Source organism: Oncorhynchus kisutch, unplaced genomic scaffold, assembly GCF_002021735.2.
Source record: "Oncorhynchus kisutch isolate 150728-3 unplaced genomic scaffold, Okis_V2 scaffold961, whole genome shotgun sequence".
Taxonomy (NCBI): domain Eukaryota; kingdom Metazoa; phylum Chordata; class Actinopteri; order Salmoniformes; family Salmonidae; genus Oncorhynchus; species Oncorhynchus kisutch.
In genome coordinates, this window is record NW_022262906.1 from 73,674 (window position 1) to 100,058 (window position 26,385).

General features: G+C 43.4%; 1 protein-coding gene across 1 annotated transcript; it reads left to right on the forward strand.

Moving 5' to 3' along the window:
- The first annotated feature begins 200 nt into the window (after positions 1-200).
- LOC109876657 (phosphatidylcholine:ceramide cholinephosphotransferase 2) lies at positions 201-26,355 on the forward strand. The gene is made up of 6 exons (XM_031817234.1): positions 201-418; positions 16,150-16,757; positions 17,162-17,279; positions 19,861-20,014; positions 20,756-20,922; positions 25,522-26,355. Exons 2-6 carry the CDS (start codon positions 16,303-16,305, stop codon positions 25,705-25,707), a joined length of 1,080 nt encoding a protein of 359 aa, XP_031673094.1. The 5' UTR covers positions 201-418; positions 16,150-16,302; the 3' UTR covers positions 25,708-26,355.
- Positions 26,356-26,385: the final 30 nt, after the last annotated feature.

Genomic DNA, 26,385 nt, shown 5'->3' on the forward strand with positions numbered 1-26,385 from the left:
GTCCTAATTCATTATGGGAAGTTAGAAAAAGATTGAAATGCACTTCAAAATGCTAAGCAATATATCTTTGAATGGGTGGGTATTGGAAGGTTGCTTTATCATGTCTATCACCTCTGGTCAGGTGAAACAATTTTATGCTTGCTATTAAATAATCTTTATTGGACTCGTGCTATATAACGTCAGCTATATACAAAGGAGTGGGCAGGTACGTAAAATAAGTGATGTTTTTGGCGACAGTTTCTGCAGCTGACTGTAGGCTAGGTTGTACAGTAATACAGAGAGGGGGTGGACCACTGTATGTTTGCATATGGGAGGAGCGCACGCTCAAAGACAGAGTTCATTTCAGCCATGTAAACATTAGGAGTTTGATCGCTGAAAGAACAAGGCGCACAACTGGAGAGGATCCCAAGCAAGACAGGTAGGTTGATAAACGATATGCTCTATATAAAATGAATTATAACCAAATGCACGTATGCTAGGCTATTAAATATCCTAGAGTGAATTGCATCATATGGAATGAATATTACAACGTGTGAAGATAATTATTGTGATCTAGGTTGGTATCGCCAATTTATGTTATGTTGCCAGTAGGTCACGTCATTGTAGTTCGACAACAAAATACGTTTTTCTTTCATTCACTGTGTAGCCTATAGTCATGGACAGTTCCAAATAGCCTAGTTTCCAAATTAAAACATGATCTTTCCCAATATTAAATTAGCAAGCAAAGATGCCTGAGTGGTGAAAGAATACTAGCCTAATACTGTGCACGAAATGAGGATGTCATGTGAAGATACTTTATTAGGGCCAAGAGAACAGGTTCGTTATCATTCATTGGCAGCATGACGTGGAACAGGAAATACTGTAGACAAGGCACACTTCTACAGGTGATATGTTCTTTTTGAACGTCTAAACTATGCTAACTATACAGTATTTGAATAGAATACGTTTAATGTACAAGCCAATGACGTAGGCTACAGTAGATGTTCAAATGTTTCTTAGTCTAATTACATTACATTAATCCAATACCGGCCCATTTCCAATTGCAGCAGGTCTCTGAAAGTCTGGAAATGGCCTTCCATTGAGTTACAAGAGACAGAACAGCTCATGGAACCCTTAAAATTATAATGACTATTTCCATGGTGGAACCCTCACCTCACCCTGGTGCCCCTTTTAGAACATGGTGGTATGTGAAGGTGGGGGGTGCTGTGTCCTACTAACTAACCAGGGCTGTTCCTGAAAAGTAAGAGACCTGCTGCTCAGCACACAGACACACCCCCGCCGCAGCGCCCTGTAATCCTGGAACCCAGGCAGTCTCCATACCCTGAAATTATCCACCAGGCACCCACCCATGTGTGGCTAAGCCACCAGGGTGTAACAGAGTGGTTTCAGCCGACCGGAGACCTGCCCATGTTGGTCTTCTAAGGGGGAAGGATAAAGTTACTGCTATGTGCTGCCGGTGAATTATTTTTCCATGTAAAAGAGTAGGAACATGCACATGTTATTTGGTCCTATGTCTTGATGGAAGACAGGGTTGAACTTTACAATGCTAATCAAATCAAACTTTATGTCACATGCGCCGAATACAGTGTAGACCTTACCACGAAATGCTTCCTTACAAGTCCTTAACTGACAGTGCAGTTGAAGAGTTAAGAAAATATTTACCAAATAGACTAAAGTAAATCATATATTTTTTAAAGTAACACAATAAAATAACAATAACGAGGCTATATGCAGGTGGTACCAGTTAGTTGAGGTAATTTGTACATGTAGGTAGGGGTGAAGTAACTATGCATAGATAATAAACAACAAGTTGCAGCAATGTACAAAAGGGAGGAGGGGGGGTCAATGAAAATAGTCTGGTGGCCATTTTATTAAATGTTCAGCAGTCTTATGGCTTGGGGGTAGAAGCTGTTGAGGAGCCTTTTGGTCCTAAACTTGATGCTCCGGTACCGCTTGCCGTACAGTAACAGAGAAAACAGTCTATAACTTGGGTGACTGGAGTCTGACAATTTTATGGGGTTTCCTCTGACACCGCCAAGTATATAGGTCCTGGACAGTAGGAAGCTTGGCCCCAGTGATGTACTGGGCTTTATGCATTACCCTCTGTAGCGCCTTACGTTCAGATAACGAGCAGTTGCACATACCAGACGGTAATGCAACCGGTCAGGATGCTCTCGATGGTTCAGCTGTAGAACTTTTTGAGTATCTGGGGACACATGCCAAATATTTTCTGTCTCCTGAGGGCAAAAAGGTTTTGTTATGCTCTCTTCACAACTGTCTTGGTATGTTTGGACCATGATAGTTCGTTGGTGATGTGGACACCAAGGAACTTGAAACTCTCGACCTGCTCCACTACTGCCCCGTCAATATTAATGGGGGCCTGTTCCACCCGCCTTTTCCTGTAGTCCACGATCAGCTCCTTTGTTTTGCTCACATTGAGGGAGAGGTTGTTGTCCTTGCACCACACTACCAGTTCTCTGTAGTCCTCCCTATAGGCCGTCTCATCATTGTCGGTGATCAGGCCTACCACTGTTGTGTTGTCAGCAAACTTAATGGTGTTGGAGTCATGTTTGGCCATGCAGTCACGGGTGAACAGGGAGTACAGAAGGGGACTAAGTACACACCCCTAAGGGGCCTCAGTCAGGAAGTCCAGGATCCAGTTGCAGAGGGAGGTGTTTAGTCTCAGAGTCCTTAGCTTAGTGATGAACTTCGTGGGCACTATGGTGTTGAACGCTGAGCTGTAGTCAATGAACTGCATTTTCACATAGGTGTTCCTTTTGTCCAGGTGGCAAAGGGCAGTGTGGAGTGCAATTGAGATTGCGCCATCTGTGGATCTGTTGGTGCGGTATGCGAATTGGAGTGGGTCTAGGGTGTCTGGGAGGATGCTGTTGATGTGAGCCATGACCAGCCTTTCAAAGCACTTCATGGCTACGGACATCAGTTCTATGGGTCGGTAATCATTTAGGCAGGTTACCTTCGCTTCCTTGGGCACAGGGACTATGGTGGTCTGCATGAAACATGTAGGTATTACAGACTCGGTCAGGGAGAGGTTGAAAATGTCAGTGAAGACACTTGACAGTTGGTCTGCGCATGCTTTGAGTACACGCACTGGTAATCCGTCTGGCCAGTGGCTTTGTGAATGTTGACCTGTTTAAAGGTTTTTTCACATCGGCTACCGAGAGCGTTATCACACAGTCATCCAGAACAGCTGGTGCTCTCGTGCATGCTACTGTGTTGCTTGCCTCGAAGCGAGCATAAAAAGCTCATCTGGTAGGCTCGCATCTGGGTTTCCCTTTGTTGTCTGTAATAGTTTTCAAGCCCTGCCACATCTGATGAGCGTCAGGGCCAGTGTAGTAGGATTCAATCTTAATTCTGAATTGACGCTTTGCTTGTTTGATGGTTCGTCTGAGGGCATAGCAGGATATTCTTGCGTACAGTCACTGTGGGAACAACGTTATCAATGGACGTATTGATGAAGCCGATGACTGAGGTGGGGAACTCCTCAATGCCATTGGATGAATCCTGGAACATATTCCAGTCTGTGCTATCAAAACAGTCCTGTAGTGTAGCATCCTCGTCATCTGACCCTTTCCGTATTGAGCGAGTCACTGGTACTTCCTGCTTTCAGAAGGAATCGGAAGGATAGAATTATGGTAAAATTTGCCAAATGGAGGGCGGGGGAGAGCTTTGTATGCGTCTCTATGTGTGGAGTAAAGGTGGTCTAGGATTTTTCCCTCTGGTTGCACATGTGACATGCTAGTAAAAATTTGGTAAACGGATTTAAATTGGCCGACCTTCCAATGCTGTTGCCCCTATTGTTGCGTGAGAAGGAGAGGTATCGGAGAAAGAGAGCGATCACTGCAATAAGAAGAAGACACAATGATTAAGAGCTCAAATCTAAGAAATTTGAAGAAGGCAAAGTAAATGTGGAAATTTGGGTCTTATTAACAGACAACGATATGTCAATATTCCTCTGTTAGGCAGTACCTCATATTGATTACTGTGCATTTATCTATTCACTGACTGAACTTTATTTAAATCAACCGCATTGATTGGACAGTGGGAAAGGACATACACTGATTCCTGACCTGCCATCATTCATTCCATTAGTGTGTGCTGTGCCATAAAGCCTTCACAGTGTATGTAAGCCACTGTCTAAAAATGCATAATTAACTGCTCTCACATAAACATACATCCATATTTTCGAAGCTGCATTTAGCATCATAGTCCACTTAGAGCTCCCCATGAAATGTCTCCTCAAATATGATGATGATTGCTTTCCAAACATTTCTAAACTAAACTGCAAAGCTCTTGAATAGTGTATGTTTCTTTCTCTGTGGGAGCAGTGTGTGTGTGTGTTTAACTGTGTGTGTTTAACTATCCTCAAGTGGAGACATTTTGCCACTCCCCACAAGGAAAAATGCTATTTTAGGGGTGGTTAGGGTTACAATTGGGGTTAGAATTAAGGTTTGTGTTAGGGGTTACGTTGAGGGTTAGGTATAGTTTTAGGGTTAAGGTTAGGGGTTAGGGGTTACGTTGAGGGTTAGGTATAGTTTTAGGGTTAAGGTTAGTGTTAGGGGTTACGTTGAGGGTTAGGTATAGTTTTAGGGTTAAGGTTAGGGGTTAGGGAAAATAGTATTCTGGATGGGACTCTTCACTATGATGAGCTCTGATCTCCACGGGGGCGAGTCACTTCTGGTACCGACTCTGCTTTATTTTTAACCCTCCCTTTGATGGTGAATCTGACTAAATAACTGGACAGCTGTCATGTAACATGTCATTATGTGGGACCCAAAATGGTGGCCGCAGTTTCACGGCTCCTCTAGAGTAAAATACAGCTCTCATGGCAACTGGGGCGGCTCCTCTAGAAATAGCTAGTATAGCTAACATGAGGAGAGTGGAGTGCCATCCATTACTCAGTCTGTGAGCATGTGGGATAGGTTTGGCTGCCAGTTTTCCCATCACCACCCATCCCTGTAGACTCAGAGAGAGAACTGGGTGCAGCAGTAGGGACTGCTGGAAAACAGGCTTTGCTGTGCACACATCTGGGAGGGCCAGTGGAAAACTAGCCTGGTACACCTGGTACACAGGTACACAGTACAGTCATGCGGAGGACACCATTGGAAAGAAATATCTCCAATCTCATCTGAAAAATATTAGTTACAGTAAATACGAATATAAATAAATTATAGACTTAAATCCACACCTTTACTTACTCATAGAAGCCCTGTAGCATATTTGAGCCCTTATGATGCTCTCTGCACTGTCTGTAACCTTGAGGGACCTGCCAGTGATTGATAGCCTTGAGTGAACCATCAAAACATTGATTATTGGCCTCAGCGCTACAGAAGGAGAGGAGACAGAGAAGGCTTCTTGACAAGGACATGTTGCCTTTGATGTGGTTACTTGTCTATATCATTTACTGATATAGGATTCCTAATAGAGCATTGTTCAGAGAGCAACAGTCAGGACCGTAGTTATTGGTTTACAGCCATCCTCTCAGAAGTTTGTTACATAAGAGAAAGCGAAACATCTGTGAGTCAGGAAGGTGGTGTTCTATCTGAAACTTGCTGATTGTGGTGACCCATGGAATGTTGTCCCACTCCTTGTCAATGGCTGTGCGAAGTTGCTGGATATTGGCAGGAACTGGAACACGTTGTCGTACATGTCAATCCAGAGGATCCCAAACATGATCAATGGGTGACATGTCTGGTGAGTAGACAGGCCATGGAAGAACAGGGACATTTTCAGCTTCCAGGAATTGTGTACAGATCCTTGCGCCACTGTTCCTAGGCCGTCATTGAAAATAAGAATTTGTTCTTAACTGACTTGACTAGTTAAATAAAGGTTAAAAAAAATGAATTCAGCACAACACGTTGCATTTCTATATTTTTGTACAGTATAAGATGCATTTTGGAAGCCGGAGATGCACTCGCACCTTTTAAAAGGCGGCAGAAGCTTGTGAAGTGCAGGAGAATAGAAAAGGGCCATTCCTGAAGTCCTCTCACATCATGAACTGAAAAGAGGTAGAGAGCTTGAACAGGCAGAGATGATCCCCATTTAAAGGACATTTTACTGGCATCCTTCTTGGTTCATGTCTCCTGTATTGGAATAGTGGAATACTATACCATGCTGTGTTGCGTTCTCTTCCTTTTTACTATACCACTCCGTGTTGTGTCGTGCCTAAGAACAGCCCTTAGCTGTGGTATATTGCTCATGTACCACTTCCCCTCAGGCCTTATTACTTAATAATTTTCTCTTTCAGTGTTGCTGTTGGGGCGATTTTCCCCGGTGAATGAAACCATGTTTTGTACTGTCGGGTCAATCTGCCTAAGGCAAAGTTACAACACCACCATACAGTTCTTTAAACAGTACACTAGAAGGCTCAGTTGGAACACCAGGATGCAGCCTATTTCGGGTCAGGTGCAAAGTACTCTACTTTGCTATTCAAATTCCGTGAGTAGCCCTCTCTTCTGAGGGACCTGTTCATATCAGTTTGGAAATCGTATCTAGGGTGGGTAGATAAGCAGCATGTGGACTGTGTTGGCCTAACCATTTGGTATTTTATTAGGATCCCCATTAGCCTGTGCAAAAGTTGCAGCAACACATGAAACATGACATAATACAGAACATTTAATAGACAAGAACAGTTCAAGAACAGAACTACATCAATTTGAAAACCATACATAAAATTGTGCAGTGCTTCCACCTAGTGGGTAAAATACCTCTAAGAACATGGTCCACCTACGGAAATATAACATGCCTCTACAGTATATGAAACAACACAATCTATTCCTTTTAACTTAAGAATAAACACAAACACAAGGTAAAGTTCTGAATTATTATTCCTCCATTTCCTGTATCTCCTAACGTCCATGCAAGGCGGACGACACAAGCCAAGTGACATGGTGTTCAGTGAGCAGCTTCTACACTGTAATTACTTGAGGCAGTCTTGCAGAACATATAGTCTATACATGTGAGGCCTGCATTTAAATTCAGTTTCAACATGGTCTGTGAAGTCTGCATATCAATTCAGTTTCAATAAACAACTAAACTTGGAAACCTGTTATAAACCAACCATTATTATCACCCCCTTTGAGTCACTAAATCAATCCCAGATATATACAGTGCCTTGCGAAAGTATTCGGCCCCCTTGAACTTTGCGACCTTTTGCCACATTTCAGGCTTCAAACATAAAAATATAAAACTGTATTTTTTTTTGAAGAATCAACAACAAGTGGGACACAATCATGAAGTATACGACATTTATTGGATATTTCAAACTTTTTTAACAAATCAAAAACTGAAAAATTGGGCATGCAAAATTATTCAGCCCCCTTAAGTTAATACTTTGTAGCGCCACCTTTTGCTGCGATTACAGCTGTAAGTCGCTTGGGGTATGTCTCTATCAGTTTTGCACATCGAGAGACTGAATTTTTTCCCCATTCCTCCTTGCAAAACAGCTCGAGCTCAGTGAGGTTGGATGGAGAGCATTTGTGAACAGCAGTTTTCAGTTCTTTCCACAGATTCTCGATTGGATTCAGGTCTTGACTTTGACTTGGCCATTCTAACACCTGGATATGTTTATTTTTGAACCATTCCATTGTAGATTTTGCTTTATGTTTTGGATCATTATCTTGTTGGAAGACAAATCTCCGTCCCAGTCTCAGGTCTTTTGCAGACTCCATCAGGTTTTCTTCCAGAATGGTCCTGTATTTGGCTCCATCCATCTTCCCATCAATTTTAACCATCTTCCCTGTCCCTGCTGATGAAAAGCAGGCCCAAACCATGATGCTGCCACCACCATGTTTGACAGTGGGGATGGGGTATTCAGGGTGATGAGCTGTGTTGCTTTTACGCCAAACATAACGTTTTGCATTGTTGCCAAAAAGTTCAATTTTGGTTTCATCTGACCAGAGCACCTTCTTCCACATGTTTGGTGTGTCTCCCAGGTGGCTTGTGGCAAACTTTAAACAACACTTTTTATGGATATCTTTAAGAAATGGCTTTCTTCTTGCCACTCTTCCATAAAGGCCAGATTTGTGCAATATACGACTGATTGTTGTCCTATGGACAGAGTCTCCCACCTCAGCTGTAGATCTCTGCAGTTCATCCAGAGTGATCATGGGCCTCTTGGCTGCATCTCTGATCAGTCTTCTCCTTGTATGAGCTGAAAGTTTAGAGGGACGGCCAGGTCTTGGTAGATTTGCAGTGGTCTGATACTCCTTCCATTTCAATATTATCGCTTGCACAGTGCTCCTTGGGATGTTTAAAGCTTGGGAAATCTTTTTGTATCCAAATCCGGCTTTAAACTTCTTCACAACAGTATCTCGGACCTGCCTGGTGTGTTCCTTGTTCTTCATGATGCTCTCTGCGCTTTTAACGGACCTCTGAGACTATCACAGTGCAGGTGCATTTATACGGAGACTTGATTACACACAGGTGGATTGTATTTATCATCATTAGTCATTTAGGTCAACATTGGATCATTCAGAGATCCTCACTGAACTTCTGGAGAGAGTTTGCTGCACTGAAAGTAAAGGGGCTGAATAATTTTGCATGCCCAATTTTTCAGTTTTTGATTTGTTAAAAAAGTTTGAAACATCCAATAAATGTCGTTCCACTTCATGATTGTGTCCCACTTGTTGTTGATTCTTCACAAAAAAATACAGTTTTATATCTTTATGTTTGAAGCCTGAAATGTGGCAAAAGGTCGCAAAGTTCAAGGGGGCCGAATACTTTCGCAAGGCACTGTACACACTAGTTAGTAAGGATCTGGCACCAGGATTTAACACCTCAGACCTCATGGATGCTTTAAATGGGGGTCCCCTTCAACACAAAAGAAACAAGAAAAAAGGCTCAGTCCCAAATAAACTCATGGTCCTGTGTCCAAGAATCTGTGCTTTATTCTGGCGTGCGAATGGAAACCACTAGTCAACGGACCTGTGGCTTTAGGTAAGTCATGGTCCTTTGTTTTGGCTAGTTTGTCCACCTCTGGAAAGTTGACAGTAAACTGTCTATTACTCCCACATCAAATGAACAATTCTTTATTTTTGTAGCTACAGTTGTTCACTTTTTGAGAGTTTAAGCATGTGGTTGCAATAACATTTTCTCTAATAATTAAAGACAACAGAGAGAAATTCACTTTGAATTTCAGAAGGCGACCCCTTGCTCTCAGTGTGTGTGTGTGTGTGTGTGTGTGTGTGTGTGTGCACCTGGAGGAATGTGACGCAGGAGAGGTGTGTCTGTCGACAGGTTTCAGTCAGTCTCAGGTTACACACACACACACACTTTGGCCGTGTGAATCTCGCAGGTACACTGGAGCCTCCCTATACTAAGACTGTCATCTGTATCTGTGATAGAAGATACCAACTCTGTGGTCTCAGTCATCCATCCACCCCCTGGCTGAAGATTTCATTTGTAGTTGGCCTTGGAGTCAGAGGTTATACTTAGCTTAGGACTCTTCAATCAAGCCAGATGCCCTCACTTTGAGAGCTGGATAAGCAATGGGCTGGGCTCTCTTTTCTTAGCTCAAAGAAACCTCAAAGTACAGTGCAGTCGGTGTAATGTGTCTGTGCATTGTGTGTGTTGAACATGTGTGCATGCATGGTATAGAGTGTGTGTGTGTGTGTGTGTGTGTCTTTTACCTGGATTGTCAGCTGGTACAATGGGATTGTGTGTTCTTGTGCATTGGGACAAAGCCCCCCTGATTGGTGTCCTCCCTTTATGAGAGAGAGTCCATAGGTTCTAAGTCATTCCACAGACACCCCTCTCGCTCTCTCTCCTCCCATCTGTCTACCTCTCTCTACCTATTCTCTTTCCCTTTCTCTCTCTACCCATCTATGTCTACCTCCCTCTGTCTCTCCTTCCCTCTTCTCTCTCTTTGTTTACTCTCCACTCTGGCTCTTTTTTCCATCTTCCTCTCTAATTCTTCCCTCTCTCTGCTCTCTCAAGTCTCAGACCTAGCCTACAGTACAGTGACAGTCTGTCCAGCCAGCACACTTCATACAGCAACTACATACAGATGTACTACATGCATCTCCCAACCAATCGCCATTTCCTGTATCTCCTAACATCCATGCAAGGTGGACGACACAAGCCATGTGACATGGTGTTCGGTGAGCAGCTTCTACACTGTAACTACTTGAGGCAGTCTTGCAGAACATATAGTCTATACATGTGAAGCCTGCATTTGGACCGCTCCTGGCAGCTGGGGATATAGAGGAGGCTGGGTATATAATCTCAGGCAGGGGAGGACAGAAAGAGAACTACGTTGCCGTGGCGGAGCAAAAATGGTTTGATCAGCGTTCCAGATCCTCCTTGACAGAAGAACAAACTTGCAGTCAAATAAAAACCCCAGGCCTGGGTTCAAATACTATTTGAAATCTTTCAAATACTTTTGAGTGTTTGCTCTAGTCTGGCTGGAATGCCAGGTGGGTGGGGTTTGTAGTTTTTGGACTATTCTATTGGTCCATTAAGCCATGGAAGCTCAATTAACCACACATAAAGCAATAGTGTTTAAAATAGTATTTGAACTCAGGTCTGAGAAGTAGGCTGTCTGGTGCAATTGTCAGAGTCCCCAAAATAAGAGCCTTCAAGGAGTAAATGAGCCAGTGCTTTGGGAAATATCCAACTACAAAGGGTTCAAATAAACACTCACGTCAACACCCTAGAGTAAACACCATAAAGGGCATTTTGATAAAAGGAACATTTAAGCTGATACAGCCAGGAATGACTAGTACAGTAAACTCTTATCTCCTTAATTTACTAATCCTACATATAAAGAGTAGTGGAATCACAGTAGACATCTGGAAGTTTCCACCACCTCCCTGCTCATCATTCTAATCCTACATATAAAGAGTAGTGGAATCACAGTAAACATCTGGAAGTTTCCACCACCTCCCCGCTCATCATTCTAATCCTACATATAAAGAGTAGTGGAATCACAGTAAACATCTGGAAGTTTCCACCACCTCCCCGCTCATCATTCTAATCCTACATATAAAGAGTAGTGGAATCACAGTAAACATCTGGAAGTTTCCACCACCTCCCCGCTCATCATTCTAATCCTACATATAAAGAGTAGTGGAATCACAGTAAACATCTGGAAGTTTCCACCACCTCCCCGCTCATCATTCTAATCCTACATATAAAGAGTAGTGGAATCACAGTAAACATCTGGAAGTTTCCACCACCTCCCCGCTCATCATTCTAATCCTACATATAAAGAGTAGTGGAATCACAGTAAACATCTGGAAGTTTCCACCACCTCCCCGCTCATCATTCTAATCCTACATATAAAGAGCAGTGGAATCACAGTAAACATCTGGAAGTTTCCACCACCTCCCTGCTCATCATTCTAATCCTAAATATAAAGAGCAGTGGAATCACAGTAAACATCTGGAAGTTTCCACCACCTCCCTGCTCATCATTCTAATCCTAAATATAAAGAGTAGTGGAATCACAATAAACATCTGGAAGTTTCCACCACCTCCCTGCTCATCATTCTAATCCTAAATATAAAGAGTAGTGGAATCACAGTAAACATCTGGAAGTTTCCACCACCTCCCTGCTCATCATTCTAATCCTAAATATAAAGAGTAGTGGAATCACAGTAAACATCTGGAAGTTTCCACCACCTCCCTGCTCATCATTCTAATCCTAAATATAAAGAGTAGTGGAATCACAATAAACATCTGGAAGTTTCCACCACCTCCCTGCTCATCATTCTAATCCTAAATATAAAGAGTAGTGGAATCACAGTAAACATCTGGAAGTTTCCACCACCTCCCTGCTCATCATTCTAATCCTAAATATAAAGAGTAGTGGAATCACAATAAACATCTGGAAGTTTCCACCACCTCCCTGCTCATCATTCTAATCCTAAATATAAAGAGTAGTGGAATCACAATAAACATCTGGAAGTTTCCACCACCTCCCTGCTCATCATTCTAATCCTACATATAAAGAGTAGTGGAATCACAGTAAACATCTGGAAGTTTCCACCACCTCCCCGCTCATCATTCTAATCCTACATATAAAGAGTAGTGGAATCACAGTAAACATCTGGAAGTTTCCACCACCTCCCCGCTCATCATTCTAATCCTACATATAAAGAGCAGTGGAATCACAGTAAACATCTGGAAGTTTCCACCACCTCCCCGCTCATCATTCTAATCCTACATATAAAGAGCAGTGGAATCACAGTAAACATCTGGAAGTTTCCACCACCTCCCTGCTCATCATTCTAATCCTACATATAAAGAGTAGTGGAATCACAGTAAACATCTAGAAGTTTCCACCACCTCCCTGCTCATCATTCTAATCCTAAATATAAAGAGCAGTGGAATCACAGTAAACATCTGGAAGTTTCCACCACCTCCCCGCTCATCATTCTAATCCTAAATATAAAGAGTAGTGGAATCACAATAAACATCTGGAAGTTTCCACCACCTCCCTGCTCATCATTCTAATCCTAAATATAAAGAGTAGTGGAATCACAGTAAACATCTGGAAGTTTCCACCACCTCCCTGCTCATCATTCTAATCCTAAATATAAAGAGTAGTGGAATCACAGTAAACATCTGGAAGTTTCCACCACCTCCCTGCTCATCATTCTAATCCTAAATATAAAGAGTAGTGGAATCACAATAAACATCTGGAAGTTTCCACCACCTCCCTGCTCATCATTCTAATCCTAAATATAAAGAGTAGTGGAATCACAGTAAACATCTGGAAGTTTCCACCACCTCCCTGCTCATCATTCTAATCCTAAATATAAAGAGTAGTGGAATCACAATAAACATCTGGAAGTTTCCACCACCTCCCTGCTCATCATTCTAATCCTAAATATAAAGAGTAGTGGAATCACAATAAACATCTGGAAGTTTCCACCACCTCCCTGCTCATCATTCTAATCCTAAATCATCATTATGGAGCCATGGATTTTCATGTACTAATGTTCTCTTGCATTAAAGCAAACCAGCAGCCTTGCTTAGGCTACATTCTGAAAACATTTGGGGAAGTGATTCCTATTTTGGTTCTGGCATCATCCCTGGACTACCTATTTAGAGAAACAAGAATTAGTTTTTTTTTGCCTGGAAGGTTGGCAGGTTTTTGGGGGAAAAAATTTGGTATTTAAACCCAAACTATTTAAATCACAGAACAGGAGCTGATAGTTGAAGAGTTGGCAATGAAAGGGACATACAGAGATAGGATTTGCTAGTTTGATATTTTATTTGATTTAATCTTTATTTAACCAGGTTAGCTAGTTGAGAACAAGTTCTCATTTACAACTGCGACCTGGTCAAGATAAAGCAAAGCAGTGCGACAAAACAACAACACAGAGTTACATGGAATAAACAAGCGTACAGTCAATAACACAATAGAAAAAAAAGAAAGTCTATATACAGTGTGTGTAAATGGCATGAGGAGGTATGGCAATAAATAGGCCATAGTAGCAAAGTAATTACAATTTAGCAGATTAACACTGGAGTGATAGATGAGCAGATGATGATGATGATGATGATGATGATGATGAGCAGATGATGGTGTGTAAGTAGTGATACTGGTGTGCAAAAGAGCAGCAAAGTAAATGAAAACAATATGGGGATGAGGTAGGTAGATTGGGTGGGCTATTTACAGATGGACTATGTACAGCTGCAGCGATCGGTTAGCTGCTCAGATAGCTGATGTTTAAAGTTAGTGGGGGAAATGTAAGTCTCCAGCTTCAGCGATTCTGGTCACTGGCAGCAGAGAACTGGAAGGAAAGGTGGCTGAAAGAGGTGTTGGCTTTGGGGATGACCAGTGAGATATACCTGTTGGAGCGTGTGCTACGGGTGGGTGTTGTTATCGTGACCAGTGAGCTGAGATAAGGCGGAGCTTTACCTAGCATAGACTTCTAGATGACCTGGAGCCAGTGGGTCTGGGGATGAATATGTAGCGAGGGCCAGCCGACTAGAGCATACAGGTCGCAGTGGTGGGCAGTATAAGGCGCTTTGGTAACAAAACGGATGGCACTGTGATAGACTGCATCCAGAGTAGAGTATTGGAAGCTATTTTGTAGATGACATCGCCAAAGTCGAGGATTGGTAGGATAGTCAGTTTTATTAGTGTAAGTTTCGCAGAGTGAATGAAGGCTTTGTTGCGAAATTGAAAGATTTTGGATTGGAGATGTTTGATATGAGTCTGGAAGGAGAGTTTACAGTCTAGCCATACACCTAGGTATTTGTAGTTGTCCACGTGTTCTAGGTCAGAACCGTGCAGAGTAGAGATGCTTGTCAGGCGGGTGGATGCGGGCAGCGAACGGTTGAAAGCATGTATTTGGTTTTGCCAGAGTTTAAGAGCAGTTGGAGGCCACGGAAGGAGTGTTATATGGCATTGAAGCTCGTTTGGAGGTTGGTTAACACAGTGTCCAAAGAAGGGCCAGATGTATACAGAATGGTGTCGTCTGCGTAGAGGTGGATCAGGGAATCACCAGCAGCAAGAACGAGGTCGTTGATATATACAGAGAAAAGAGTCGGCCCGAGAATTGAACCCTGTGGTATCCCTATAGAGACTGCCAGAGGTCCGGACAACAGGCCCTCCGATTTTACACACGTAACTCTAACTGCAAAGTAGTTGGTGAACCAGGCGAGGTAGTCATTTGAGAAACCAAGGCTATTGAGTCTGCCAATACGAATACGGTGATTGACAGAGTTGAAAGCCTTGGCAAGGTCGATGAAGACGGCTGCACAGTACTGTCTTTTATCGATGGCGGTTATGATATCGTTTAGTACCTTGAGCATGGCTGAGGTGCACCCGTGACCGGCTCGGAAACCGGATTGCACAGCGGAGAAGGTACGGTGGGATTCGAAATGGTCAGTGATCTGTTTATTAACTTGGCTTTCAAAGACTTTAAAAGGCAGGGCAGGATGGATATAGGTCTGTGACAGTTTGGGTCTAGAGTGTCACCCCCTTTGAAGAGGGGGATGACCGCAGCAGCTTTCCAATCTTTAGGGATCTCGGAAGAAATGAGAGGTTGAACAGACTGGTAATAGGGGTTGCAACAATGGCGGTGGATAATTTTAGAAAGAGAGGGTCCAGATTGTTGTTGGCCGGGGTTGGAGTAGCCAGGAGGAAAGCATGGCCAGCCGTAGAGATATGCTTATTGAAACCTTTGATTATCATGGATTTATCGGTGGGGACCGTGTCACCTAGCCTCAGTTCAGTGGGCAGCTGGGAGGAGGTGCTCTTATTCTCCATGGACTTTATAGTGTCCCAAAACTGGAGTTAGAGCTACAGGATGCAAATTTCTGTTTGAAAAAGCTAGCATTTGCTTTCCTGACTGACTGTGTGTATTGATTCCTGACTTCCCTGAACAGTTGCATATCGCGGGGACTATTCGATGCTATTGCAGTCCGCCACAGGATGTTTTTGTGCTGGTCAAGGGCAGGCAGGTCTGGAGTGAACCAAGGGCTATATCTGTTCTTAGTTCTACATTTTTTGAAAGGGGCATGCTTATTTAAGATGGTGAGGAAATTACTTTTAATATATAGTAGGTTATAGCAGGAAGATAATCCTGCAGCAACAGGACATTTGAATTATTATGTGGATTATATTTAATGGAAATGTTTGTAGGTTTTGATAAAAAAATTTGATGGGCAGAATCAAGTCTGAAACTTCAAATTGGGAATTACAAATTTCAGAAGCCATTTTAAACCTCAAATATACTGCACATTTTAAATGTCCTGCATTGCAGGAATGTTCTCCTGCAACAGAGTGATCAGATTAAGATCCTACATATGTAGCCTACTAGCATTTCGCAATGATGACTTCCTTGACATCTGGTATTATTAATTAGTATCTCAGTTTACAACTGTCCTTTTGCTAATGGAATGGTGGTGGATATTATTGTACTGTCCGGCTGCTTGTTGTTAACTGAAGAATGAGAAGAGGTTGTCATGAGTTTCCAACAGACATGTCTGTCTCCAGCCAAATTGAAGACAATGAGGGAACATTAGCCTGTGATTACCCACAGATAGGCATTCCATCCTTCCATTACGGCTCAAGTCTCTCCAGTGTCTTCTTTCTCCTGCAGGAAACCAGCACACAGTAAACACCTTTTGAACCAAAATGAAACTGAAATCCTAACCTCTTGTTCTTCTTCAGGGGGAAGACATCTTTGCCTCAGTCAAACCAAATACAGTAGGCCCAACAACAAGGACTAATTCCTATTTATCCAGGCCCCTCAGAGGCACTAGCTGACTTTGGGTGAACCAGAGAGCTCTTCATTGGTGTGTGGACAGTAGACAGTGTTGGACCATGGCGCTCGTGGACCCGACTGCATCCCATCTGGACCCGGGCATGGATGGTGAGAGCGGGGTCCTTGCCAGTGTCTTTGGGGTCCTCCCTAACGCCAACTGCCCCAAACACGGGCAAAACACTCCGGAGGACACGAAACGATGCCTACGCAAGGTCATCGGGCACCACAGGGACTACGTCAAGATCTCGCTGCCCGACGCCAAGGGCAACCGGCTGCCCACGGAGTGGTGGAAGACAGCCATTGCGTTCTTCTACGCCATCTTCAACCTGGTCCTGACCACCGTGGTCATCACGGTCGTCCACGAGAGGGTCCCGGAGAAGGAGAACAGCCCGCCACTGCCCGATAAGTTCTTTGACTACATCGACCGGGTGAAGTGGGCGTTCACGGTCACCGAGATCAACGGCATGCTCCTGGTGGGAATCTGGGTTATACAGTGGCTTTTCCTCAGATACAAGTAAGAGAACGGTTATCTTGGGATATCTGTGTCACAGGCTATCCCCATGTATGTGCAATTCTAACCAGACTATACAACATTCAGGTTTAACAGTATAAGACAGTGATTGTAGGCTATAAGAAGTGCTACGGTATGCTGAACATGACATTTTCATTATTATTATGTCACAGGAGGTTAGTGGCACGTTAATTGGGGAGGAATTAATTGGGGAGGTGGAATGGTATCAAATACATCGAACACATGGTTGGATGCCATTCTATTGGCTCCGTTCCAGCCATTATTATGAGCCATCCTCCCCTCAGCAGCCTCCACTGTTCTATGTCCAAGAGAAATGTTCCACAGCCTTTTTAACAGTGGCCTGTTTGATGACACCATTTATTTTCCCTTTGTGTGTTTGTTTCCAGGTCGATTGCAGGTCGGAGGTTCTTCTTCCTGATTGGCACCCTCTACCTGTACCGCTGCGTCACCATGTACATCACAACCCTTCCTGTACCCGGCAATCACTTCACCTGTGCCCCCAAGGTGTGTGTGTGTGTGTGTTTGTCAGCTGTGGCATGTGAACCACGTCCTGCCGTGATCTCATCCTGGCTCCCTCCAGAACTCATATCGATCTGCCTGCCATGCTCAATAGCTGCTCATAAAAAAGCCATTTTGGATTCGAACCCTGGAGACACAAACATTATCGCATCCGGTCTTGAGTTCGATTGGAAATATATGCCCCAGGGAATCAAGGTTTTCTGGGTATTGTGGTACAGTGATCTGATGGGAGAAAGATGACGACACTGGCGAGTTTAAATGCAATTTCATTGGATAGGTACAATTCTATCCATTAACACAGGCTCATATTAACACTTCCAAACATTTACAAGTGAAGTCGGAAGTTTACATACACCTTAGCCAAATACATTTAAACTCAGTTTTTCACAATTCCTAACGTTTAATCCTGGTAAGAATTCCCTATTTTAGGTCAGTTAGGATCACCACCACCCACTGGGAATGTGAAATGTCAGAATAATAGTAGAGAGAATTATTTCTTTCAGCTTTTATTTCTTTCATCACATTCCCAGTGGGTCAGAAGTTTACATACACTCAATTAGTATTGATAGCATTGCCTTTGTTTAATTGTTTAACTTGGGTAAAACATTTTGGGTAGCCTTCCACAAGCTTCCTACAATAAGTTGGGTGAATTTTGACCCATTCCTCCTGACAGCTGGTGTAACTGAGTCAGGTTTGTCGGCCTCCTTGCTCGCACATGCTTTTTCAGTTCTGCCCACACATTTTCTATAGGATTGAGGTCAGGGATTTGTGATGGCCACTCCAATACCTTGACTTTGTTGTCCTTAAGCGATTTCGCCACAACTTTGGAAGTATGCTTGGGTTCATTGTCCATTTGGAAGACCCATTTGCAACCAAGCTTTCAATATATCCACATAATCTTCCTCCCTCATGATACCATTTATTCTTTGAAGTGCACCAGTCCCTCCTGCAGCAAAGCACCCCCACAACATGATGCTGCCACCCTCATGCTTCACATTGGGTTGGTGTTCTTCGACTTGCAAGCCTCCCCTTTTCCCTCCAAACATAACGATGGTCAATATGGCCAAACATCTCTATTTTTGTTTCATCAGACCAGAGGACATTTCTCCATAAAGTATGATCTTTGTCCCCATGTGCAGTTGCAAACCGCAGTCTGGCTTTTTTACAGCGGTTTTGGAGCAGTGGCTTCTTCCTTGCTGTGCGGCCTTTCAGGTTATGTCAATATAGAACTCGTTTTACTGTGGATATAGATACTTTTGTACTGGTTTCCTCCAGCATCTTCACAAGGTCCTTTGCTGCTGTTCTGGGATTGATTTGCACTTTTCGCACAAGTATGTTCATCTTTAGGAGGTCTCCTCAGGTCTCCTTCCTGAGCGGTATGACGGCTGCGTGATCCCATGGTGTTTAAACTTGCGTACTATTTGTACAGATGGACATGGTACTTTCAGGCATTTGGAAATTTCTCCCAAGGATGAACCAGACTTGTGGAGGTCTACAATTCTTTTTCTGAGGTCTTGGCTGATTTCTTTTGACTTTCCCATGATGTCAAGCAAAAAGGCACTGAGTTTGAAGGTAGGCTTTGAAATACATCCACAGGTACACCTCCAATTGACTCAAATGATGTCAATTAGCCTATCAGAAGCTTCTAAAGCCATGACATAGTTTTCTGGAATTTCCCAAGCTGTTTAAAGTAGATGTCCTAATTGTTTTAATGACAAACCTAAGTGTATGTAATCTTCCCACTTCAACTGTACGTAATTTAGCAGATGGACTTGTCCAGAGCGATTTACGGTAGCGAGTCCATACTTTTTAATATTTTGTTTGTCCTGGTCCCCCGTGGGAATCAAACACACAACCCTGGCATTGCAAGTGCCATGCTCTACCAACTGAGCCACACGGGAACATTGTTTGTGTTGCAGTGATGTTACAATGACGTTTTGTATAATTCCTCTAACTGAAGATGCTTGTATTGTCTGTCAAGCTAATCTCTCTCTCCTACCTCTTTCTCTCTCAACCCCCCCACTCTCTTTCTCTCTCTCTCCCCCCTATCTCTCTCTCCTACCTCTTTCTCTCTCAACCCCCCCCACTCTCTTTCTCCCCCCTATCTCTCTCTCCTACCTCTTTCTCTCTCAACCCCCCCCACTCTTTCTCCCCCCTATCTCTCTCTCCTACCTCTTTCTCTCTCAACCCCCCCACTCTCTTTCTCTCTCTCTCCCCCCTATCTCTCTCTCCTACCTCTTTCTCTCTCAATCCCCCCCACTCTCTTTCTCCCCCCTATCTCTCTCTCCTACCTCTTTCTCTCTCAACCCCCCCCCCACTCTCTTTCTCTCTCTCTCCCCCCTATCTCTCTCTCCTACCTCTTTCTCTCTCAACCCCCCCCACTCTCTTTCTCTCTCTCTCCCCCCTATCTCTCTCTCCTACCTCTTTCTCTCTCAACCCCCCCACTCTCTTTCTCTCTCTCTCCCCCCTATCTCTCTCTCCTACCTCTTTCTCTCTCAACCCCCCCCCCCCCCCACTCTCTTTCTCTCTCTCTCCCCCCTATCTCTCCCTCCTATCTCTCTCTCAGCTGTATGGAGACTCTCACGCTAAGATGCAGCGTGTGCTGACGTTGATCTCCGGCGGCGGTCTGTCCATCACCGGCTCCCACCTCATGTGTGGTGACTTCCTCTACAGCGGACACACCGTCATGCTTACCCTCACCTACCTGTTTATTAAAGAGTGTGAGTGCTGGATAAAATATCACACGCACACACATCTAAATACTGTTCATTATTGATAACTAACAAGTATATCATATTCTCATCTAGGTTAGATTATCTGTTAGGTCAAACAAGGTCCCATAGCTACGGCATCATGATCTCTGAACATTTTCCGGATTATGTAGTAATGTTACCGGGCAGATATACATTTGGTTGATGGAGGGACATTTTCCAGGTGTGGCCTGATCCTCTATTACAGTGTTTCCCAAACCCTGACCCCCCCCCCCCCCCCCCCCCCTCTTCAATAACTAACTCATCATCAAGCTTAGATCATTTGAACCAGCTGTGTAGTGCTAGGGCAAAAAACTAAACGGTCCCCCAAGCGGGGCCCAGGACCGAGTTTGGGAAACCCTGCACTAGTACACGTGTCAAACTAATTCTAAGGGGCTGTCTGTGGGTTTTCACTTCTCTCTTGTCACTAATTAGTAAGGAACTCCCCCCTCACCTGGTTGTCTAGGTCTTAATTGGAAGAAGGACCTCCATGGAATGAGTTTGACAGCCCTGATCTATTACCTTTCTCCTGTGTGGAACTTGTTCAAGAGGATGCAACGCCTGACCTTACTGACAACATACACAACCCCGTGTGTGTCTGTACCCCCCCCCCCTCTCCTTCAGACTCATATGTTTATATGGCCATCCACTTAACATTGACCAGGTTAATGAAATGAAAGAACCTCCTGTGTTTGTTTTTGTCTCGTCCAGACTCCCCGCGGACGTTCTGGTGGTACCACCTGATGTGCTGGCTGCTGGCTGCTGTGGGAGTGGTGTGTATTCTGGTGGCCCACGAACACTACAGTGTGGATGTGGTGGTGGCCTACTTCATCACCTCACGCCTCTTCTGGTGGTACCACACCATGGCCAACGTCCAGGTGACATGCTGACACTGTAGAATCTAGAATGATGCTGATACTAGATATAGTAATGGGGTGGCAGGTAGCCTAGAGGTTAAGAGGGGTAGGCCAGTAACTGAAAGGTTGACGTGATAATCTGTCCTTAAACAAGCCATTTAACCCTAATTTGCTCCAGTGGCTCCGTACTACTTTGGCTGACCCTGCAAAACAACACATTTCACTGCACCTATCTGGTGTATGTGACAATGAAACATCTTAAAAATAAATGACACATTCTCTTCTGGTCATCCAGGTGAGATATTGATCAGTCGGCTGCTGAGGGGAGGACGGCTCATAATAATGGCTGGAACGGAACAAATGGAATGCCCTATTCTAGATCACCTATCCACCCATTCCGCTTCAGCCATTACCACGAGCCCGTCCTCCCCAATTAAGGTGCCACCAACCTCCTGTGATGTAGATAGAGTAATCGTTTCTCTTCTGGTGGTACCACACCATGGCCAACGTCCAGGTGACATGATACTGTCATGTAGTAGAAGCAGATAGATAATACAGCAGATGATAAAGTAGATTCTTGATGATACTGCAGATGGACTGATACTATCCAGCAGAAACGGATTACCAGGCTTCAGAACCTTCAAACTCAACTCTGGACCTCGAAACAAGCTCCACTGCATTTTTTTTCATTGTTCCCCAAAAATCAGGGACTGATTTAGACCTGGGACACCGGGTGTGTGCAATTCATTATCAGGTGGAACAGAAAACCAGCAGGCTCTGGATCTCGCCGGGTCAGAGTTGAAAACTGCTGCTTTAGAATCTTCTTTACAAGATGAATTTAATTACACCCACCAGTGAGAATGAGACAAAGTAGAAAAAGTGTCCCTTTTTGACAAGCAGCTTGTTCAGTCTCTACTGCTTTCTCTGTAGACCTATTGGTGGATGAGCAAGAAAACGCTGACAATACAGCAGTTTAAAAGGCCCAGTGCAGTCAAAAACTTGATTTACCTGTGTTTTATGTACATTGTGACACGGAGGTTGGAATAATATGTGAAATTATGATAATGCCATTGTAATGTAAGAGCTGTTTGAAAAGGCAGGCTGAAATTTCAGGCAATTTTAGTGGGATGTAGTTTTTGCCTGCCTGGTGAAATCACCAGGTGATAAGTTAATAGACCAATAAGAAATGGTTCTAAACCAAAAGTCCCCACAAGAATAGTAAACAAACAATCATTTGACCAACTGGGGACATGATGTTAGTCCCCACGAGGTCAAATGCTATTTCTAGGGGGTTTAGGGTTAAGGTTTGAATTAGTGTTAGGGTTAGAATTACGTTAAGGGTTTGGGTAAGGAGCTAGGGTTAGTTTTAGGGTTATGAGCTAGGTTTAGGGTAAGAGTACGGGTTAGGGAAAATAGGATTTTTAATGGTACTGAATTGTGTGTCCCACAAGGTTAGCTGTACGTACGTGTGTGTGTGTGTGTGTGTGTGTGTGCGCGTGCAATGCCAGAAGCACTCACACACACTTCTGAACCACCTACCACAGTGTTTACACGACTGAGTACACCCTCATCCTCATCCATTAGGCCTGGCTAAGATCATGATAGATGGCTCTACCCACCCTGTGAGATTCACCTCAAAAGACGACCGCTTTCTGCATGTTTACATAATGATTAACCTAATGTTAACGTAATGACCTTCATGTTTCAGGGAAATGTTGTGTAAACCTCCCATAGTTCTGTGAATTACAAGTGTGAACGTTTGTTTGATAGCAGTGTCATCACAACGTGTAGGTTATAGAAGTGCTATAATCTGTTAGCATGGTGTTACTCCCTCTGCTGGTCAAAACTAAGACTGCCATCATAATAGGGCCTGACATTTACTATTACAGCTCCTTCACTTGTAGTTGTGTCAATTGCCTGACTGTCAACAAACAAGATGAGATGTTCTACATATCCATATTACTACTATTGATAAATGTTTATGCCAAAGTCTACCATTGTTTTTGGTTGGTGTCACGGTGCTGACTTTTGCCCGTCGTCTGCAGCAAAAGCCTCTATCCTCTAGTACTTTAGGATTTTAGTCACTTCGGTGTAACAAGGGCCTTGCCGTGCGGCCCTACCAACCCTTCTATGTATTCGTAATGGCTCTTCGCGTGAGTTGGGTTTGTTCCTTCGTTCACGTTGTCACTCCCTTATTTCCCGGTCTAGTATGGGGCCTTGGATAGATGAGGACTTTATTACTTTATGTTTATAGGTTCTTCCTATACTCCCTTACCTTGTGTCTTCTTCTTTTATATACCAATACCTAATAACTTATTTCCCGGTCTAGTATGAGGTCTTGGATAGATGAGGACTTTATTACTTTATGTTTATAGGTTCTTCCTATACTCCCTTACCTTGTGTCTTCTTCTTTTATATATCAATACCTAATAACTTATTTTCTGTTAGTTATTATGCTCGTCAGCTAGTAGTCACTTGGAAACTAGTATTGCTATATGTATTGACTTTCCCAAAGATATATTATTGTCCACACAATGAAATGTTCTTTAGTGCAATCACAATAACCTATAACCAGGGTCACTTTCTGTTCAGTGAGAGTGTCAAAGGCGTTTGCTCTCCAGATCGTTAATCTGGCCTAGTTGTCAAAGTTTCAAGCTTTTATTAAGTCACTCTGTTTTTTGTCTTATACACGTTATTCCAATTCAATGGTTCTACAGTCCTAATACATCAATAATGCTCAATCAGTCCTTAATGCGCTATACTATGCCAGATAATATTGCAAATGTAAATCCCTTAACACACTTCTTTATAACTCTTAAACAAAGCAAACACCCATATATTTACCTTGAAGCTCTATTCCCTTGGTCCTTCCACTGGTCTTTATAAGAGTAGTAATATTTTGGCCTCCGCTGTTTATAATACTATAATTTTCGGTTTTTACTGCCTACTGTTTAGATATTGATTCCCTTTTATCGACCCTTGGCTACTACGAGGCTTACTTATTTCTGGCCTTTTTCAATCTTGCCAAACTGCAATTGTCACTGACACACCAAAGATGGAACTTGTTGCTCCCAAGAGTTCTCTACGCATCGCGCTGTTGAGGGGTGAAGTTCTCTCTTTCACAACCTTGTTCTCTTATTCTTTTTATGTGGTGTGAGCTTCCAGTGTACAACACAATTCTTAAGATATACCAGTCAATAGTTTGCTCGCGCCTTGATGTCAAAGTAGTCAATACAAACAGAGTATAGTAAAGGTAATTTTACCTGGTCTGATGATTCTCTATGATGTCCAAATCATATGGGTAGAGGATCATGCCCAGGCACTGATCTCTCCTCCTTTTACACCTCTTTTAGAAACTCAGTTTGGGGGAGGATGTTCGGGAGTGCCATCTATCTTAACACAGTGTGCCATTACATTATGTCCTTGCCACTTTTCTTTGCCGCGTGCTCAAGATTATGTAGCACTTAGTCCAATGTTAGTTCCTTCAGCACTGATGCCCATAAGTATTCTTCCGTTGGGGCGTTGGTTTGGTAGGTCTGTTCATACCACTCCTCCTCAGTCTTCCTGTAGGTTGGTTCTTGTTTAATGCTCAGTACTTGTAGTTCCCGTGCATTTGGCTCCCTCTGCTGGTCGCATGCTGTTGTGGCAGTTTCTTCTTTTATTCCCCAGTCAATAGTTGGTCTTAGAGCCCATAAATGTGGCTCTGGATCTGGACCGGCCACTGAGGGAGGGGTCTGATCTTTTTTGGCTTTTGCCACACTGGGTAGTAGCCTAGCGGTTAATAGGTTTGACCAGTAACTGAAAGGTGTTGCTGGTTCCATTCCCCTAGCTGACTAGGTGAAATCTGTAGATGTGCCCTTTGAGCAAGGCACTTAACCCTAATTGCTCCTGTAACTTACTCTTAATAAGAGCATCTGCTAAAAGACAAAAAAAATTAAAAGAGGACTATTTATTATGCAGTGAGGCTCTTGTCTTTGTTTGTTGTGCTAATGCTCCCGAGTGGTGCAGCGGTCTAAGGCACTTCATCTCAGTGCAAGAGGCGTCACTACAGTCCCTGGTTTGATTCCAGGCTGTATCACATCCCGCCGTGATTTGGAGTCCCATAGGGCGGCGCACAATTGGCCCAACGTTGGCCAGGGTAGGCTGTCATTGTAAATAAGAATTTGTTAACTGACCACCACAGTCATCCTCTGCACCGCCATGATGGTGGCCTCTGTGAACGGCAGGCTACCTTTATCAGTGAGAGACGGGACCCTGACTGGGCCCAACACTGCATCGATCTCCGCCTGCACCCTCTCTGTGGTGTGAACGGGTACAAATGACATGGAAAACATTATTACAAAGCAACAAGCATTGGGAAACAGGACACTGGATATGTTACACATAGCATTATGATTGGGTACTGTACTACATCATGCTTCAACAAGGAGTTCTCTTTAGGTTCCATTGAACTGGTCCTCCACACCCCTCTTTCTGATGTAGTACCTTGGATATCTGGATATACGACCATGTAGAGCATCATCCACAGCACTGTGTTGGTGGTGGTATCAGTACCAGCGATGAAGAGGTCACCTATGATGTAATGCTCACGTTTAAGTTGTCTGTTGTTTTTGTTGACAGGCCCTGCGGTGCTCGCCCAACAACTACCTCACCAACACCTGGTGGAACCCCGTATTCAACTTCTTTGAGAGGAACGTGCAGACCCAGGTGCCCTGCTCCTTCTGCTGGCCAATCACCTGGCCCCCTGCCTGCCTTAAGAACTCCTGTAAGAAGTACAGTGCAGTGCAGAGCCTGCGGGAGGAGTAGGGAGAAGGGACCCCAGTTCAGGGTCGTGTTCACCAGGCATTCACCGCCAGTGTTGCTTTGAACACCCCAACCTATTTTGGAACCATGCAGTATTTATGCTCTATTATGTGATTTAAAGTATTATGTGAAGGATAGTTGAAGTATGTGAGGAAATGGTCATATAGGGAAAGTATGTTAGAAGAATAACATAGTCCACATTGGGTCCTTGTGTACTTCACCACTACAATGTATGTTATTTATGAGGTCAGTTTATTTAAAAATGTTCTTTATTCTTGTGAATGTTACTGTAACAAACTCAACTGAAGTCAACATGTTGCGATGTCATGCAGCGCTTTGCCACTGGCTTGCAGCTTTACTCAAAACTCCAACATAAAAATAGAATTTTATAGAGCTATACATTATTACGTTTACATCAATTAGATTTAATGAATATTAAGTACTTTAAAAATATACTTTCCAAAATGTGCCTTTAAATACAAATGCATGCAATTTTAAATTGCAAACTTTAAGATGTTTGTTTTCAATGTTTTATATTGTGTATTAATTTAATTTGCATTCAATGTGCATTTAGTCTTTAGTCTCATATGATTGTGTCCTAATGTACCATCATTTATACCTTCATAATAAAAAAAGAACACGTTGACTTCAGTTTTGTCCAATCAAAGTGCAGATACTAGA